The sequence below is a fragment of the Dendrobium catenatum genome, unplaced genomic scaffold, assembly GCF_001605985.2.
Source record: "Dendrobium catenatum unplaced genomic scaffold, ASM160598v2 fragScaff_scaffold_1086, whole genome shotgun sequence".
Classification (NCBI taxonomy): Eukaryota; Viridiplantae; Streptophyta; class Magnoliopsida; order Asparagales; family Orchidaceae; genus Dendrobium; species Dendrobium catenatum.
In genome coordinates this window covers 572,886-592,058 of record NW_021319548.1, presented here as the reverse complement: position 1 = coordinate 592,058, position 19,173 = coordinate 572,886, and the positions used below count along the sequence as shown (strand labels likewise).

At 34.4% G+C, this 19,173-nt stretch overlaps 1 protein-coding gene across 1 annotated transcript in view; it reads right to left on the bottom strand.

The window, feature by feature from the left end:
• LOC110113309 (BRCT domain-containing protein At4g02110) overlaps nt 1-18,413 on the bottom strand; it is a 53,858-nt gene extending 35,445 nt beyond the window's left edge. The window contains exons 1-4 of the mRNA XM_020845834.2: nt 18,101-18,413; nt 9,119-9,208; nt 8,894-8,998; nt 8,690-8,791 (exon numbers count right to left, since the gene is read on the bottom strand). Of these exons, the coding sequence (XP_020701493.1) occupies nt 8,690-8,791; nt 8,894-8,998; nt 9,119-9,208; nt 18,101-18,205 (402 nt within the window). The 5' untranslated portion in view covers nt 18,206-18,413. The remainder of the gene's footprint in view (nt 1-8,689; nt 8,792-8,893; nt 8,999-9,118; nt 9,209-18,100) is intronic.
• Nucleotides 18,414-19,173: the final 760 nt, after the last annotated feature.

Genomic DNA, 19,173 nt, shown 5'->3' with positions numbered 1-19,173 from the left:
AAACACGGGAAGGGGGAGCCGGGGAGGAAACCGAAGGGCCAAGGGAAGGGGAAAAGAAAGCCATAGAAATGGGAGCCAAGTAGGAAACCAAAAGGCCATTAGAGAGGGGGGAATGAACCTAATTAACCTCTAATTTATGAGCTTAAAAGGCACTCTACTAGACATTAATGAGATGATTTTAGTAGAAGTTATGGCAGCTCACTAAAAATACAAGGCAAATAATTTTCTTAAGAAGAAAGATACCGATGGGGTGGTCACTTGCGGAGAGAAGAAAGAGGTAAGAAGCCAAGACGAAGTTGAAGAGAGGACAAGCTAGCAAGCTTTCCCAAGAAGAAGAGAGAAGAAGTGGAACAAGCTCTCAAGCTTTTCCAAAACCCTCAGGTTTTCATCTTCAAAAATCAGCATATAACTCTTTTTTTATTCACAAAAACAACTCATATATATAGGAGAAAAGGGAAAGCCAAACAGTCCAAAATACCATCAATTTAACCAATCAAAATAGGAGATATAGAAGGCCAAAAGGCTGCTATGAACAGCAGCTAAATGGGCCACAAAGAAGGACCGGAATAGGCAGCTAAAAGGGGGAGCAGAAAAGGCAAACCAGAGGAAAGGAACGGGCAATTCATGGAACCAGAACAGCAGACAAAGGGAAACGGAACAGTATCCAAAGGGGGAGGAATCAGCCACGGGGAGGGGGAGCCAGGGAGGAAACCGAAGGGCCAAGGGAAGGGGAAAAGAAAGCCATAGAAATGGGACAAGTAGGAAACCAAAAGGCCATTAGAAAGGGGGGAATGAACCTAATTAATCTCTAATTTATGAGCTTAAAAGGCACTCTACTAGACATTAATGAGATGATTTTAGTAGACGTCATGGCAGCTCACTAAAAATACAAGGCAAATAATCCCCCCCTGCTTATATCAATCCCAAACTAAGTTGACCTTAAGTATAATTAACCTATCTTAACCTAAATTGAACCAATCCCTAGCTTGATTGATTCAACCCTAGGTCAAATGAAACACAAACAAAGGCCAAGAATAAAATCGCAAATCAAGGTGATGCATCAATATTGGTGTTATCCATCATGCACAACTCACAAGCAAGCCCATAGATGACCCCTAATCTCTATAAAATCACTGGAGAATAATTAAGAAACTTAATTTAAGATATCTTGATGGGTAAGCTAGCCATACTAATAAAGGAAGTGAAGATTTTCAAAATTTGTTTAATTTTATAACCACTCTACCTTCCATATTGACTTGGATAAATTTTTATATTTTGAAATCCTTAAATTTTATAATATTTTTCTTAATTTATTTCCCTTTATATTAAGACAAGTCATCAAACCATATATTTATAGTATTTTATTAGCTTCGAAGGCATTTCCAAACTTATTTAGGCATGAAAAAGACCAATAATTGAACCATGTTTCTTACTTATAAAATTAATATATAAAATTACTTATTACTAGTGCAAATTTTGTGTCAAGGCTTATCACGACCCAACCCGGTAAACTCGCATAGGCGAGGAGAGAATGGAGGTCAGACAGGAGAAATTAAAAACCTTCACAGTTCAATATACAAAACATCACCAAACATAAAGAAAGAGCCACTATAAATTCCAAGTAAAATTTTTCTTTCTTTCTATTCATCATTCAACATATCAACATAGCAATTTAAACATAAAGGTTCCAAAACATAAAACATATCCAAAAATATTTCCTTACAATTCATCTTGAATCCTTCTAACCCAAAATATCAAAAACCAAAAAAAAAGAACCTGTCGCCCATCGTTTCCCTACGACAGTACGTATAAGGTGATCTATCTGACATTATCTTTTATCGTGTTCTCCTAAAAAGTGTCTCATAAGTAGGATGAGACACAATTCAGTAGATAAAATAACATTCAATTAAATTTAGAGATAATGAAAGAACTACAATATGCTTCTACTTCTCAATAAATGAACATTCAACATGTCATAACATATTATCTAAAGTGAACATGCCCCTAAATCAACCTTTAAGTTCTCTTTCTTTGCATAAACTTGTAATTATTTCTCCTTAAGCATCTATGCCTCATTAAATGCCTCACATGCATATAACATAAAAATATAATATCATATTAACATAATATTTATCACACATCTTGGAAGTATCATTTGTATTGATCAGAAACACATTTAATTGACCACCTTTACCATTTAGTTCTAATGAACCACTTTACCATTTGGCTCAAAAGAGCCCATTTATCATAAGCTCAAAAGAACTCCTTTACCATTGATACTTCCGCATCAAATATGCACATGCGAATATTATTTATTTATTCATAAAAAAGGCTTATGCATATCATTCATGTGTATGTTCTCATATGGAATTACATGTTTGCTGCTTACATGAGAAAAGAGATATGCTCAAGGGTATGTTGCATATCAGAGAAGACATATGTAATACTTGTAAAGAAAGAAATATGAGCTTTACCATTTGATTCTAACAATGCATAAGAACTTTGCTTTTATATCATGTGATCATGAGCTTATATATAAAAACATGCTGGTCATAAATGACATTATAAATAGCATAAAGAGAAATATCATTTCTACATATTTGCATTTAAAGAACTTTCTAAATTTAAAAGAATTTCATTTTACCTACCCCACCATGTTGTGATTCGTCAAATGTCCTTACGAACCTTTCCCTTTACGCGATCAATATCTACAAGAAATAAACATAAAGTGTAAACATTATTCCTTCTCTTTTAAACTTCTAAAAACCCTAATCTATGAACAAGGAACTCATCCATTCACCTTGCTTAAACTTTCTAATTAACCTTTTTTCCCATTCATGATAAATTCTATTTTTATTTCCTCTAAATTGAGACTTAATCATAAATCTAGCTTTTTGGAAACCTCCTTCAACTCCTTTGCTTACCACATGCATAAAAACCCTCTCTTACACTTAAACATAACTCAACATACAATAAATTTTTGGATTTACCTAATTTAAAATTTAGAAATATAGCATTTTTTGCTAAAGCTCTAATCTTTGCTTTTAAACCTTCCTAAGTTCATTAGGAACCAATACACTTAAAAGGTTTTTCATGATTTTGGAAAATCCTAAATCTTGGAGCATGAAAATTTCTTCTTAAAAAAAAAAAACACCTCCATTAGTTTCCCAACATCCCAAAACACCTTTAAGAAAAACCTTCCCTTTTAAAGTCTAGAAGTTTTAGCAACAAATCTATCCAAACCCCAAATATCCTTTCCCTCCAACCCACATAACCATTACCACCCCCAAAGTAATCCCAATCAAGTTTTTATCTTCAGTATCAAGATCCTATAGACCTTATATAAGGTTAATTGCCCAACCCCACCTCAATTATGTCACTTGGCAATTATGTCACTTGGCGTCTAACTGATAATAGACCAAACCCAATCAATTGAATTTAGGACCAATTAGCACAATTCAAAGCTCAATTTCTCTTACAAGTCAAATTAAATCAAATTGTCAACTCGCAATCAAACAAATTTCAAAACCATTAACCAAGTCATGAGCCTAATTCAACACAACTTGAGTCTAATCCCACAACTGAGGCAAACTTATAACCCAAATCAACCTAACCACCCAACTAAATATTTTTCAAAGCCTAAGCTAAATCGATTTGATAATTAAGTTGGCCTAGTTGGGTAATTGAGTGGAAATTAGCTCAACATAACACATAAGTAGGTAAATTCGCTCAAATTGATCCAATTGAATTATTTAGACTAGGATGGTTCAACATATTCAACCCACCTCAGACTCTAACCAAATCTAATTGAGCATCAAATCTTCCAATTTAGAACCAAAGGTAGGGATTCAATCCCAACTGAGTGTTTGTCACTATCCACTCTATTGTCCACACACTTTGGTAAACCTAACCACACCTGAATGGCGCAGATTTGGATATCTACACATGCAAGCATAACAAGATCCTTTAACATGCCATCTTCCTCCTTCAGCAAACTCCATAACAAAAGGATCACCTAAGCCGTCATTATCGCCAATGAAAAACATACATCTATTATGTGGTATGCCCAAAATGGGCAACTCTCCTCTCATAGCTAGAAGGTTTTCGTCAAACAAATTCAATCAAAGATCATGTCCGACCATGATTACTGAACTTCATTGCTCCAAAATGACCACAAAGGTTGCAGCCAGTCAGCCACCACTCTCGCATCCCCATAAATGCAAGCATTTGCAACCTCCCCAACACAACAGTACCACCAAGTTATTTCAAAAAATCCTTAAAATATATTACAATAAAGCTCTCTCTTTTATTGATGGTAATGCCGCTTACAACCTTCATTGTTGTGGGCCTTTCCCTTCGAGTCTTTAATGCCACACATGACCTTTGTAGTTATGATCCTTACCCATAAAACACGATGATGTCATCCATGGCCTTCATTGTTATGGTTCTATTGTAGGCGTATTGCTAAAAAAAGACAAAAGAAGGAAGCTCATGGGTTAAAGAAGAAACTAAATATCCAAATGATAGTACAAAAAAAACAAATCCTCAAACACCATCGTTCTACTGCCAAAACTTGAACTTCGAGACATCCCTCAGTAATGACCACCACTACATGCCCTTGCCACCAACCACACTTACATTCAAGGCTAGAAATCTTCCAAGGCCTCTATGTAATGCAGCCAAAGCTGCATGAACGTCGTTTAAAAAGGGTGCATTATATATGGGAGCACAAACAAGAAACTGGGCCACCACTGCTCACTAATACCATGAAATAACTCCTTACAATAGCACAAACTCATGGGATACCCAAATTGAAATAAGCTAATTTCCAGGTAAACATAAAATTAAAAGAAAATGAACCAAGAGACATATCTTAAACGCCTCAACATCATCCATCATCATAGCCTCCAGCAAGACCTTCAGTATTCAATGATGCTCCTAAGGCCAACAAACTCGTCAAAATAGATGATTTAATGGATTTTTTGAAGAGGAAGGCAAACACAGTTTTGCAAAATCCTCACCATCTTATTTATTTTTCTTCATCCTAACCCTTAAATGGGAAAAGATAAGTACAATCCTTGTAATTCGTCACGTGATCAACAACCAGGATCCAATCTCATCATAATGATCGCCCCTGAGATCTTCTAATTAATCTCATTCCTTAAATAATTCAATGATCGATATCAGCTAATGTCACAAGCAACCTTTGCCAATACAACAGTTAAATTAAAACAAAAAAGTAATAATTTTTAGGCGAATCCCTGAGTGTCGCCTAGCAATAAGACCCCAATAATTAACCTTAGGACACGATTTCTAATCATTATTGCCTTAATCTGAGTCATGTTTTACCGGCCCCAAATGCGTGGGGTTTTGCCACATGTATCAATTGTTAAATTCAAACAAAAAAACTAATATAAAAATAAAAATAATAACATTACACACAAATGAATTCATAAAAAATAGAAAAAATAAAATTATGACTCCAATGAAAACTTGGTTAAGAAAGGTAGAGATAGATCTAAAAAGACTTGGTTAGAAATTATTATAAATGACCTTTCTTTACTAGATTTAAATGAGATTAACTCTTAACAAAACACAATGGAGGACAAGGATTCATGTAGCCGACCCAATATAGTGGGATAAAGGCTTGATGTTGTTGTTGTTGTGATGAGAACGATACTTTTTCAAATTCATGAAGTTTTAAATCAAAACCAATTTTATTTAAATTTAGGAAATAATAATTAAAAAAAGAACAAAAAGAATTTGAATAAGTTATAAGGGTTTCCCAAGGCCTTTAGAAATTATAATTAACCAAAGGGCAGCCCCAGATTACACAAACAGTATTTTAACACCCTTCTAATTATATAAATTGACAAATTGCCCTCATCATTAAGAACATTTAAAAAAATAATGGGAGATCAAAATTCTTAGTCATCTTTGCGTGTTAAGACAACAATGTCTTACCCAAGCTATAAATACCATCAATTAAATTACTCGAGCATGCATCAAACCACTAGGCCCGCTAAATAAGTCAAGGATTTCCCCAAGTATAAGCCCCAACAATTTAATCAATAAAGCTAGCATTGCGCCAATAAGCTCACTCAACTGTCTTCCACAAGAAAACAAGTCTCATCAATTAAATCAATCAAAACAACATAAAGCCACTAAGTATGCTAAATTCATGAGGCCATCCCCCAAGATACAAGCATCGACCTATGTTGCACCGATACGGATACGGCGACACGAATACGACATGATATGGATACGGGACATGTCAATTCTTAAAAATATAAGATACGGGTATGGCGCTGACACGGCATTATAGTTTATAAATCATACATAAACATTAAGAAAGCAATCAAAGCATAATATTTGAAATTACAAAAAAAATGACAACAACATCATTTGTAGCCTTGTAGTTTATCATATCAAAATATAAGTATTAAATGTCTAGTACAACAACAAAAGCATAAACATAAATTGTCTAGCACATGAAGTTTCACTATTCAATAGAAGGAATGATATGATTAGCTTCTTCAGTGGTTTGTTTTTGAACTCCTATATCATCTTCAAAAATATCATAGCTTCTAATTTTGGCTCATCAAGTGAAAGATTAGTAAATTCTAATATTCCCATATCATCAAGAGACTCAAATCCATCTCGGAAATGAGAAAACCTTGCTCACAGCCGCAGAAGTAAATACAATGCATCTTTTTTTCGGATTTCTTTTTATTTTTCAACGGACACGTGTATCGGATACGCGTGTCCTTTTGAAATTAAATAGTATTTTAATTGGATACGGCTTTGGCATATCTGATATGTATCGGTGGCGTATCGGAGGTGTATCCGTGTATCAGATACAACACGCCTTCACAAATAGGAGTATCGGTGCAACATAGGCATCGACAATTACATCAATCGAATCACAACAACGCCATTAAGCAATAAACTAATTGTGGCTTCTTCCAAGCTACGTGTTATATCAATTAAATCAATCGGGTCAACACTAAGCCATTAGGCCCAACAATTCAAAAAACTGACCCTTCATTAATTTGTACAACACATAACCACAACAAACTCTAAACTTAAATGGTAAACTCCATTAGCAATAAGCCCCTACTAATAAAAAAGAGCATTTACATGAATGTAAGACTTGTTATATTCAAATCAACCCACGTTAGAAAAAAAAATTCACTGGGCCAGTTATATCAATTAAGCTAGTGAAGAAATACCAAGCGTATAATTCAATCAAAATGTGATGATGTCAATTCATCAACTCAAAATTAATTAGCTTGAACAGGCCTTAAAATTTTCCAAGTTAAACCAATCAACCGCAATTCCAGGCGTCTTTAAAAGTGAACTTCGATCCAAAAAATCAAGCTGAAATGTACATTTGAAAAATCTTTTTAACAATTTTATTTTACAAACCATTTTTTAACTCAAGTTTCATTCAACTTTCATGTTGATTTTCAGAAATCTTTACAGTGAGGAGATTTTCACAACAGATCTTCTAGAGTATGATAATTATAAGAAAATTGTTGCATGCCCTTGTTAGAAGGGAAAAAAAAGACTATAATTCTCACAGCAGCTTTCAAAAACTCTATTTTTCTCATAATTGTTTCATAACTTATTTTGCAAACAACTGCAGCAATTCCAAATGGAACCTAACTTAACCAGATCCAAGACAAAACATGTATACAATAATTAGTTCACAATCTTAGTTATAATAGCCGCAAAATAATTGATCGATTCTCAAGAAAAATTGATCTAGCTTAATGTTTGAGATAAGGATATAACACGGATGTGCCCTAAGCATAAAGTCCCTTAATCTATTCGGGATACCTAAGATGAAAAAATATATGATTATTAATCAGGCTCCATCATGGACAAGGCATAAAACCCTCTAACTTATGGTAAACTGTGCCCACAAGGTAAACCAGACAACATAATCATAGATACTAATCAATTCAACCACTAATCACCCACACAATACTCAATTCAACGTGACTTCAAACAAATTAAATTCTAAAGATCAAGCAATATCATTAATCGAGAACCATCTCTATATGTGGAAACATATGAATTAACAATGAGGAATTGCGCCTATAAAATATCTCAATCATCCAGATCTAAATAACTTTAGAAATGGGTTAAGGGAGCCTCTAGAGCTTTCAAAACCCAAAACCAAGGCACTCATATGATAACATTTCTAACCAACTAATTTGACTGCACATTGATAAGTTATAATTTCCAAAAAGACATGTTTGGTTTAGTAAGCTCCTGCAATTCAATCACTTAATAGTGGTAACTTGTTGTTTGTGAACTAGAAGTAGATTAAAGAAACAAAACAGCCTCTCATGAAGAAGAAATAGGGTGAACTCACGTTATGCACGTTAAGTAATGGTTTCAATGTGAATGTCAGGGAAAGCAATAATGGAGAACACAACATCATGGAAATATTTTTAAAGAAAATCTTCAAAATAAGCAAGCAATCAAATAAGAAATCAGCATATACCCCCAATTCCCGTAGTCTTAATACAATGAAAAGGCTGCAGACAGATTAAGCTGTCAATGCAATGCTTGCACTCACACAAGAAGCATAGCTTATCAAATAATTGTAAATTCTCGTAAGGAGACCAGATAATCATGGCACACTGAGCCAAATCAATGTAAAAGATATCCTGCTTACCATGATATCATCACGCTCTTGTCTCTGATATCCTGTCAAACAAATGTGCAATGACTCGCTGCCAGGAATCCCATTCAAATCTCTAACAGGCCTATACAAAACCTGTATAATACAAAAGGGAAATGCAAGATACATAAGGGTAATTTGAAATAAAAAAAATGCAGCAACAGAAACAAATTACAAGAAAGAAAAAAACAACAGGACCTTTGTGGAATCTGCAAGCATCCCAAATCCCAAACTGTCATCAATCCACAATTCTGTAACCAGTATTTTTCCATCGTTCCTTGCTGCTACACAAATGGGCTCATCCTACATTAAAAATGGATACAACCATAAAGCTTAAAACATGAATTATCAACGATCATGAAATCAGCCTGAAAAAGATAGTACGGAAAACAGAAGAAATTAACTTGAAAAATTGCTACTTACAAAAACACGGCCAGATACAACCACATGGGTGCAACTGGAATCATAAGAGCCAACATCAACTCCACCTCGATCCACAAGCTCAGACCGGTACTGAAATGGTTTAATATTAGCCAAAATCACCAAACTAGCTCAATTTCTACAGCTTATTTTAATAGCTCCATGGATGGAGAACAGTTTTAGATAGATTTTATAGTAATGCTTGATTGAATCACAAGCATGCAAGCAGAAAACCAATTTAAAAAATTCTTCTGTTGACTATGATAAACATTACCATTATCCAAAATAAAAATAAGCTTTTTCTCCCTGATACTAGTTGCCTTGCATGCCAGTTGCTCCTACGGCTAAGTCATCCGACCAAATCCACCGCCAACCCATTCATTTATAAGGTGGATCTTTCCTCTCCATCATCATATAAATATCAAAGAGACAAACTAAACCAGGAACATGACAATAAACTAATCTATTTATAGCATGTTTTTAACCAAAAATGATTATGAAACATTTGCATGTTGAAGCATACTATGTCCTAAACAAAATTTTGTACTTAAGGAGACAGGCCCAATATTCATAAGCATCACTACTGATGAAACTAAACATACTGCTCCCCCTAACATTCTAGTAGTCTAGTATTCCTGTTTTAAATATTCAGAAACCAACCGACAAGCACAGCCTGACTACAACAACAACAATAACAAATCTTTATCCCACTATGTAACAGCCTGATTACAAAATAAAAATCCCTGTCAGGGACCTCATTAGTCACTGTTTAATATATTTTCAAATAAAAATCAGTTTAATAGACTACTCCCCAATTGGACTATGACCATATAAAATTCAAGACCAAACAATATACATGACAAGAGTAGGAGATAGGGAAAAGAGTGCCATGTATTTAACACAACTCCATTATCCTATGCAAAAATCAATAATTTAAATCTGATATCCGCTAAAATATTGAGTACAAGTCATCCAAAGCTATTAAGTCAATATATATATTCAACTCAAAGATCAGCCAAAGCCGTCATTGCTACTCGCCAAAATCTCCAAGCAAATTTGTTCATTTTACAAAGTTTCTGATGTGAAACTACTAGGAGTTACGTGCGAAATCAAAAGGAACAATCGATTAAAACTTAGCCAATTAAATATTATTACTAGCACATAAAAGAAGACTATGAATCTAAAGTAATCAACTTGCTTAGGCCAAAGACATGCAATTGAGATTAACCAAATAATTCAATCCAAGTTCAAGACAAAAGTAGATGTTGGGTACTCATAACATAACCCAACGCTTAACAACGAGGGATTCACCTTGATGACCTTCTCTCACAATTATTAGTAGGCTTTTAGCGGAGAATAGCGAGCCACGTGAAGAAAAATATTACCATGAAGGAGGCGACGCCAAGAACCTTCGTTGTTGGGAGGGAGGCCGAGGGGAGGAGACGTCGGATGGCCGATGATGATCCAACGACTTAGTGGATGGTGCTCTTCGATTGATAATACGAGTTGATATCGGATGCGGTCTATGTATCCTCCACGGTCTCATCGTGTCCAAGTTGTACGTCAAAGAACGGGGATGCGAGAATGTTCGTCCGTCCTTGTTCGTCGAAGATGAAACCGTGGTCGATCTCAGGATCGGCAATGCATTATTGACATGAGAAGGAGAGAGCACAAGGAGTAGACAAAGGAGAGCAATGTGTAGTGGAGAGGGGGTGGCGGCTTGAGTAAGAGGAAGAGGGGTGGGGTCGGCTAGAAGAGATGGGGAAGGTGGCTAGGGCTTGAAAGAGATTAGGTTAGGTTAGGGTGGTGGTGGGATTTAATCCAAATCTGAAATTAATTTCAGATTTTGATTAAATATGGAGGGAAACTAATTTGAATTTTGATTTCAAGTCAATTGCAATTAATGCCTTGAATGAGCATTAATGGAGATGAGCCCTGGTAGGGCCGGCGGCATGAAGAGAAAGGGAGGGATTATGAGAATTTAAATTATTTCCAAACAAGCTCGGGTAATTTGGGGGGAAAATAATGATTACTCCTCAAATTAAATTTCGTTGGATTTCGAATTTGAAAACTTTCCTTTTTTAGATTTTGCAAATAAGGAAAGTTTTTGAATTTCAAAACTCACTAATTCCTTCCTTTAATGCTAGATCTAAATTAAGGAGTCATTATGATGATTGAAATCATCATAACGGCTTGGATCATGAGGGTGGTCGGCGGCCAAAGGGAAGAGGAGATTTTGCCGTCGGGTTGAGGTGGGCCTTGATGGTGGTTGGACTTGAAGTGGGGAAGCTAGTGGATGAAACGGTGTGAGGGATTAAGCCACGGTTGGGGAGGGGCTTGGAAGGGGACAGTGGGTGGTGAGGGGAAGGAGGATGAGGGAAAAACAAAGATAGAAGAAGAAATTAACACGAGCCGTGGACTCTTCCAACAACTGGTGGGCCTTGCACTTGCTCACCTCGAGCTCTCTCTCCCTTCTCTCTAGCTCTCATGCAAGAAGAAGAAGAAACAAATCAAATTGTCATTAATCATTCATCAAAAAAATTACAACATATGAGACCACTCTATATAGGTCTCCACTCATGAAAAGAAAAGTACCAAACTGCCCTCTGGGCTACAATAACATGACAGCTCCCCAAAGGGGTAAAAATGGAAAACGAAAAATATTAAACAACATGAAAATTACTAAATTGCCCTCCGGGCAATAATAACATGACAACTCCCCAAAGGGGTAAAAAAGAAAAAATGATCAAACTAAACAGCATATCATGAAAGATGAGTCAAAAGTAGAGGCGCTGAATCGTGGCAGTAGATCTGCAATTCCTTCGTCGATAAACATGTCTGTAGTGTCTGTCGATGTCCTCATCATTCTCCCCAGGTGGGAGAAAACTCAACCCTGTCAAGTGAGTGTCTGTAGAGCTCTTGTACCACTCTAGGAGGTCAGGATCTAGACTCTGTAGCTCCTCTCTGTCAACCCACGTATCCTCTATCGCTGGGGTCCCTTTCCAATGAACTAAGTATCTTCGACGTCCACCTTCTTCTGTGGTAATGATCTCATCATCTAATATGTCTTCGATCCTCTCTGCATTGGGTAATTGAGGCAAATTGGGGAGTGGGGGTAGGCTTGGGATCTCACTAGGTGGGTTTGCACAAGGCTCATTTCCAAGTGGATTATTGGGGTTAAATATCGATCCCTCGAAGGTTACTAGATCTTCTATTTTAAACATGGGGTTAATGTTAAAACCTTGGGGAAGGTCCAGCACGTAAGCATTACTATTTATCTTTGAAATTATCTTGAACGGTCCGGCGCTTCTCGCATGCAACTTCTTTGCGGATCCTGGAGGAAAACACTCCGGATGGATTCGCACCATCATAAAGTCTCCAACTTCAAATTCTTTTGCTCTTCTTTTATAATCAGCAATATGCAAAGGTATAATAATGATTAGATGGAAAGTGAAAAATAAAAAATAAAACGAAAGACAAAAGTTATATATATATATGTATAAAAATAAAACATATGTAAATGTAACAAGAAAAATGTATTGAAAATTACAGGAGTTCACCCCCGTATGGTACTAGTTGGGGAAGCAATGTACCCGTGCACGTTAAAAAGGAAAAAGAAATGAAAATAAAAATAGTTGTACCTCAAGTGGAACATTTAGACGATGCTCCTAAATAAATGGAAATGGGGGAATGGATATACTAAGGAATTGAATGTCAAAACTATTAAAAGAAATGTTAAAATAGAAATGCATGGTTATAATTGAATACCAAGAAAAATGACTTGTGTGATTATAAGGTTTATAATGCATGAAAGATGTATGTGTATCGATTTGATATTAAGAGAGAAAGTTGTATGTAGAATATATATATATATATATATACACTATTTTATAATTATCAATGGTTACACACTGAATTTACTTTGTAAACTCATTACATTAAATAAATGTTTTCATGTATGATTCCAAAGTTTTATAAATGGCCGAAAGGGAAGAGTTCATTTATAGAAGACGGCGTGTAAATGCCAATAGGCAATTTATGATTTAATACAAATGTTAAGTATTTGAGAAAATTTGTTAGTGGCTCTTCAGTTGAATGGAGAAAATTTTATGTTGTATTGCTTATGAATTGAAATGATTTGATCCTACCGTCCGACTTTTAGTTTCTGCCTTGTTAAATCGAGCATCTGGGCCAAGTCATGACAAAGGTAATTGAAAGTACATGAAAGAAACTATTACACTAATGATTTGAAATTAGCAGTTGTGATTTTTGCACTCAAAATTTGGATGCATTATTGATATGAAGCCAGGTGCGAAATTTTCACAGATCATAAAAGCCTTTAATATATATTTTATCAAAAAGAGCTTAATCTAAAGCAGAGACGATGGTTGGCACTCATTAAAAGATAATGTCTTGGATATACAATATCAACTTGGGAAAGCAAATGTAGTTGCAGATGCATAAAGCAAAAAGAGTTTTTGACGTGCAAATTGATTGATTACTCAACATGAGAAAATAATTAGAGATATGAAAAGATTAAAAATTTCGACGATTAATCAAAAAGATACAAAAGTCATAATATTAAATCAACTAATGATTTAATCCACTTTGAAAGATATAATAAACAATTTATTGTGTCAAGATATAAATTCCAAGAAATCATAAAGAATGTGTAAATATGAGAGTTAAACAATTTTGTATTTGATGATGAAGATTATTAAAGTATAAAGGCAGAACCTGTATTCCAAATGTTGATAATTTGATAGAAGAAATATTATAGAAAGCTCACCAATTTAAATATAAAATTCATCTAGGTAGTACAAAAATGTATCAAGATTTGAGAACATTATTTTGATGACCATGATTAAAAAGGAGTGTTGCAAAATTTGTAGCAAAATAGATTCTCTGTCAGATGATTAAAGCAAAACATCAAAAGCCAGATGATCAACTGCAACCATTATTGATACATGAGTGGACATGGGACGAAATTGTAATGATTTTGTAATTGGATTATCTGTTAAGGCATAGTCGAGATGTTATATGAGTTATTATAAATATATTAACAAAATCTGCCCATTTTGAACTTAGGAGGATTTAATTAGATTATGTGTATAGGATTTTGGAGAAAATTGGAAAACTTATATACATTAATTGAATTTGCATACAAAACAATTTTCAATCCAGCATTGGAATGGCACCATACGAAGCACTTTATGGAAAGAATTGCATAACACCCTTGTGTTGGGAAAAAACATGTGAAAAAAAATAATAATTGGTACTAAACTGGTGGATGATGCTACTAGCAAAATCAGATTCATTAGAGATAGATTAAAGCCAGTACATGATAGGCAGAGAAAATATTATGATGCAAAACACAGGCTAGTTGAGTTTGAAGTTGGAGAATTTATTTTCATTAAAGTCAATCCAATGAAAGGCGTGCAGCGATTTGGAAAAATAAAAAAATTGAGTTGACGATTCATTGGTCCTTTTGAAATTATTGAGAGAATTGAAAAAATATGGCCTACAGATTGGATCTGTCAGTACATATGCAAGGGATACACAATGTGTTTAACATATCAGTACTTCGGAAGTATGAATTAGATGAGCCAAAGAGAATCCGATCAAAATCTATTGGCTTGCAGTCTGATTTGAAATATGTTGAAGAACTTGAAAGAATATTAGAATATGATGTGAAATAACTAAAGAATCAGAAAATACTATTTGTAAAGATTTTATTAAAACATGGAATATAAAGAGATACCACCTAGGAAAAAGAAGCAGAAATGAAAGTTCAATATCTCAATCTATTCAATTAAGGTATGTATAGTTATTCTTGATATTATATTTTGAAGACAAAATTTTTATAAGCAGAGGAGATTCTAAGAGCCAGTTTAAATAGATTGGTTCAATTGAATCAGCCAGCCCTAACCATTAAATTGCGCAAGCAGGGAACGAAACCGAACATAAGCGAACGCAAGCTGCAGACCAAGCGGCCCGCATGCGTACACGGAGGCTTCCAACGTGGTCGGTTCCCAGTTCTGAGTGAAGGAACGCGTATGGGAGTGAACAAGAACGACTCCACGTGAGTCATATCTTATGTTTTCTCACTCCTACTGGCTACAGGAGAAAATATCGTGAGTTCTATGTCGAAGGAAACCGACCGAGAGAAAAAGAAGACGAAGAAGAGGAAGATAAGTTCGTATATTTTTTGTGCTTTTGGAATAAATTATTCGTGATTTAAGTCTGAGAATAAAATCTATGGTTTAACTTAACACGGACGAAGAAAAATTGTGAGAGAAAGAAGAAAAAATTGTGTTGAACTTTTTCTTTGTAAGTGATTTCAAATTACTTATTTTTTTTATTCAAATTTGAAGAACAAAATATATAAAATTTAATCTATGATGGAAAGCAATAGTGTGTATTCTTTTCGATGGGACGGAAATTAAGTTGGTGAAAGTTGATTTCAGTAAAGAAGAACCAAAATTAAGGAATCTAAACATACGAAAGCAATTAAAGTGAGTAATTATTTTTGTTTACATTATTTTATTACTAGGTTTGAAAGTTATCATGTTTATAATGATGGAAGCTAGCATTAAAGATATAAATTAATATAAGCACATATATATATATATAATATATATGAATAATGCATATGTTTAAACTTTCATGAAACGAATAAGGAAATTATAACATACAAATAGGAAGCATAAAAGCAAAAGGAAAAGGAAAAAGTTGCATGCATGCAAATTATAGGAGTTCACCCCCTTATTTTACTGGTTGGAGACGCAACGTACACGTGCACGTTAAATTTTAAAGAGATTTGAAAGGGAAATGGTTGTGCCTACATTGTTACAAATTTTAGATGTTGCTCCTGTACTAAATGAAAGAGAAAAAAAGAATAAATGAGAAAATGAAAAATGTCTGAATGTTAAATTAAAAGAAAAATTAATACATTATTTGATAGATGTAAAATAAAATTCTATACTACATGAATTGATATATCTACAAATATAATAGGAAAGAATGATAAAATGAAATGATGCATTTTTTTAAATATATAATTATTATGTTACAATTGTGATTATCCACTAAGTTTATTTTGTAAACTCAACATGTTGAACTAAAATCTTTCAGGTAAGTCCTCAAAGCAGTAAAAAAGGCTGAAAGAGAGTAGTATGTCTACATAAAACGACGCTAAAATGAAAACAGGTAATATATAATTTATATGTAAGTATTAAGTTGTGAAAAATTATGATAACGGCTCTTCAATTTTATTTGGAATGCAGATGATAAACTATGTTGAAATTAAAAATAATGCTATAACCATCCAACCGTTCGTTCCCACCTCTTTAATTCAAGTATCCGAGTCGGGTCGTGACAGATCAGCATCCACAATAACACCAAAACCAATGACCACCATGATTGTCGCCCAAAGAGGTGTAAGCAAAAAGTGAGAATATTTTATAGGGAAAAAAAGGGATAGGTTCACCGTGTCAATATCTAATATTTAATCATTCATCTAAGAGCATTAATGTCACACTCTATTTTAACACTCCCCCTATAGTCAATCTAGAGTGTAACAGAGAAGGAGAATCTTGAGAGACATATCTCTTACTAACACCCATCTTGGCATACTTCTATTATAATCAAGTGAGTAGGAAATTGCCTATCCAATCTATCCCAACACAATAAACTTTTACATCTTAATTTGAATATATATTTCCTAACTGGAAGTATATGTAAAACACATCAAATAAAATACAAAACTTGCTAAACTTTCAATAATCAATAACATTATATACCCGAAAGTTTGTCTATACAACTTGTACTCTGACCTCTATATACAACTAAAGAATATGTACACAAAAAAGTGCAATCAACCTGCGCAGTGTCTCACTAGCTCCTTCCCCTTTCTTACAGTACAATCATTGCTAATGAGCTAGAGCTGAATGAAATATCTAAACATAGTGTAAGGAATATGAAGCATATTTACAATCAATTATAAACAAAAATGTGGATTTATATAATTAGCAAAAGTTGTACAAAATATCATTTTCAATTATGTTTATTGTTCAATACATTAAACAAATCATATAATAACTATAGGTTTTTGCACACTTACAACTCTCTAATTCAAAGTTGGATTCGCATTCCTAACTTTTAGAATTGAGAGCTGCTCTCTCATTCAATATTGGGTTTGAATTCCTGTGTAGAGTACCATCTATACAGCTTTCCCCATGACTTATCTCGTCAGGTTTTTCATCTTTACATGTGCAAATTTATTCCTCATAATTTTTTACATGTATTATTCAAATATAACCTTTTTGGTAACGTTGTGTCTCAACCCTAACTTATAAATAAAAGGTTTGAGGATGAACTTAACTCATTCAACCACTGACACTAGTCATATACTTACTGAAAAATTAGAGTTTCTCACTCTAAGTTTAATATCTCACTCATATTTGCTCATATTCTATCAATTCTTGTTAGCAAGATAATGCTATCACCTATGAATAATTTCAGATTCAACGTTTTTGATAAGCAAAATCAGCTCGATATTCTCCCCAGCAATACTAAAACATATGTAGACAATGAAACCTAAACCGAATATCCAAAACAATCACAATTGCCAAGCTAGCAACCAAAAAGATATATTATTAACCTTTCTCAATCCAATAATACAAAATCGAATGCGTAGAAAATACACAAGCAATACATAAACGCAACTAACATGATAATTAGCAATATCAACCATACAATTCACATATACACTAGATTAGGGCAGAATTTAGAAATCTAAATCATCTAGCTCACTTTGGATGAATGGATTAATTTTGGCCTTTTTTTCAAAATCACTCTGATTTTTAGGGGAAAAAAAAAGAAGCAACTCCGCCAAAGGAAACAGAATGATGGCTGTGATTCGCCAACTCTAACTCTAAATCCCAATACGGAAAAAATGAGTGGGCAGTAGGACGTGAGGCAGACCTGGCCCTCGGAAACGGAATCAAATCCGAAAAGAACGAAGCGGACGCCAGTAAAGATCTTCTTCGGGCTGCTCGACTTCCCAGCACTGCCTCGTTCTCGGAGCATTCTTATCCTACAATCCAAGCCCACGATGCAGGGAACAGGAGCAATACCTAGTTCGATGAATTAGTGGATAGCGACGTAATCCAAGAAGAGTAATGTGCTAACAAATTTCTCCTCTCTCTCTCTCTCTCTCACTCTCTCACTCTCTCGGCGATCACTAGGGTTTTAGTGCGTTCCGTGCAGAGGAAGAAGGCCAACAAAATGGAGGGAAATTTTTTACCAGCCCTTTATTTTTCGTAATTTGTGGGACAGATAAAATGATTTGATTTTAGTTTATGGCGGTCTTTCGCCTTTCGCACACGTGTCACTGCACCTCTAATATTTAAAAAAAACAATTTATTTACATCAGCATTTATAAGTGGGTGTAAAAGCCTCAAATAAACCCTTAATTTTTAGACAATTTCAATTCTTCAAATTTAATTCAATTATTTTGCTTTTAAAAAAAAAATTGAGAAGTTATTTTTTATAAATAATTTGTTTAAAATGTGGCAGTTAAGAAAAAAAAAATTTCTTTTGAAATATTATTATATTCAGAAAAGATTTTAAAAAATTTATATTTTACATAATAATTTTAGAATTATTTATATACACAGTTAGAGCCACTTGCAACAAATAGAGATTTTAGGGCCCGTCAGGTTGACTAGCGGTGGTGGTGGAGGTGGTCGACAATGGCGGGTGGCAGCGGTAGGCAGTCGGGGGTGGCAATGGCAACCAGTGGTGCACGGTAGGGGTGGCAACGGCAGACAGGGCAACAAATAGTGATAAGAGAGCTTGCTTATGATGAAAATAATTTTCGTTCAAAACTGAACGAGTTTACTTTACCTCTAAAAAGAGCTAAAACATTTCACACTGCATCCCTTTAATTTTACTCTGAATTCTTTTTTTTCGTGCAACAAAATACTAATATTTGCAAAAGTCATGTTACCATACTTCAACCCAAACAACCTCTTAGGCTTCGTTTGGGACGGCTT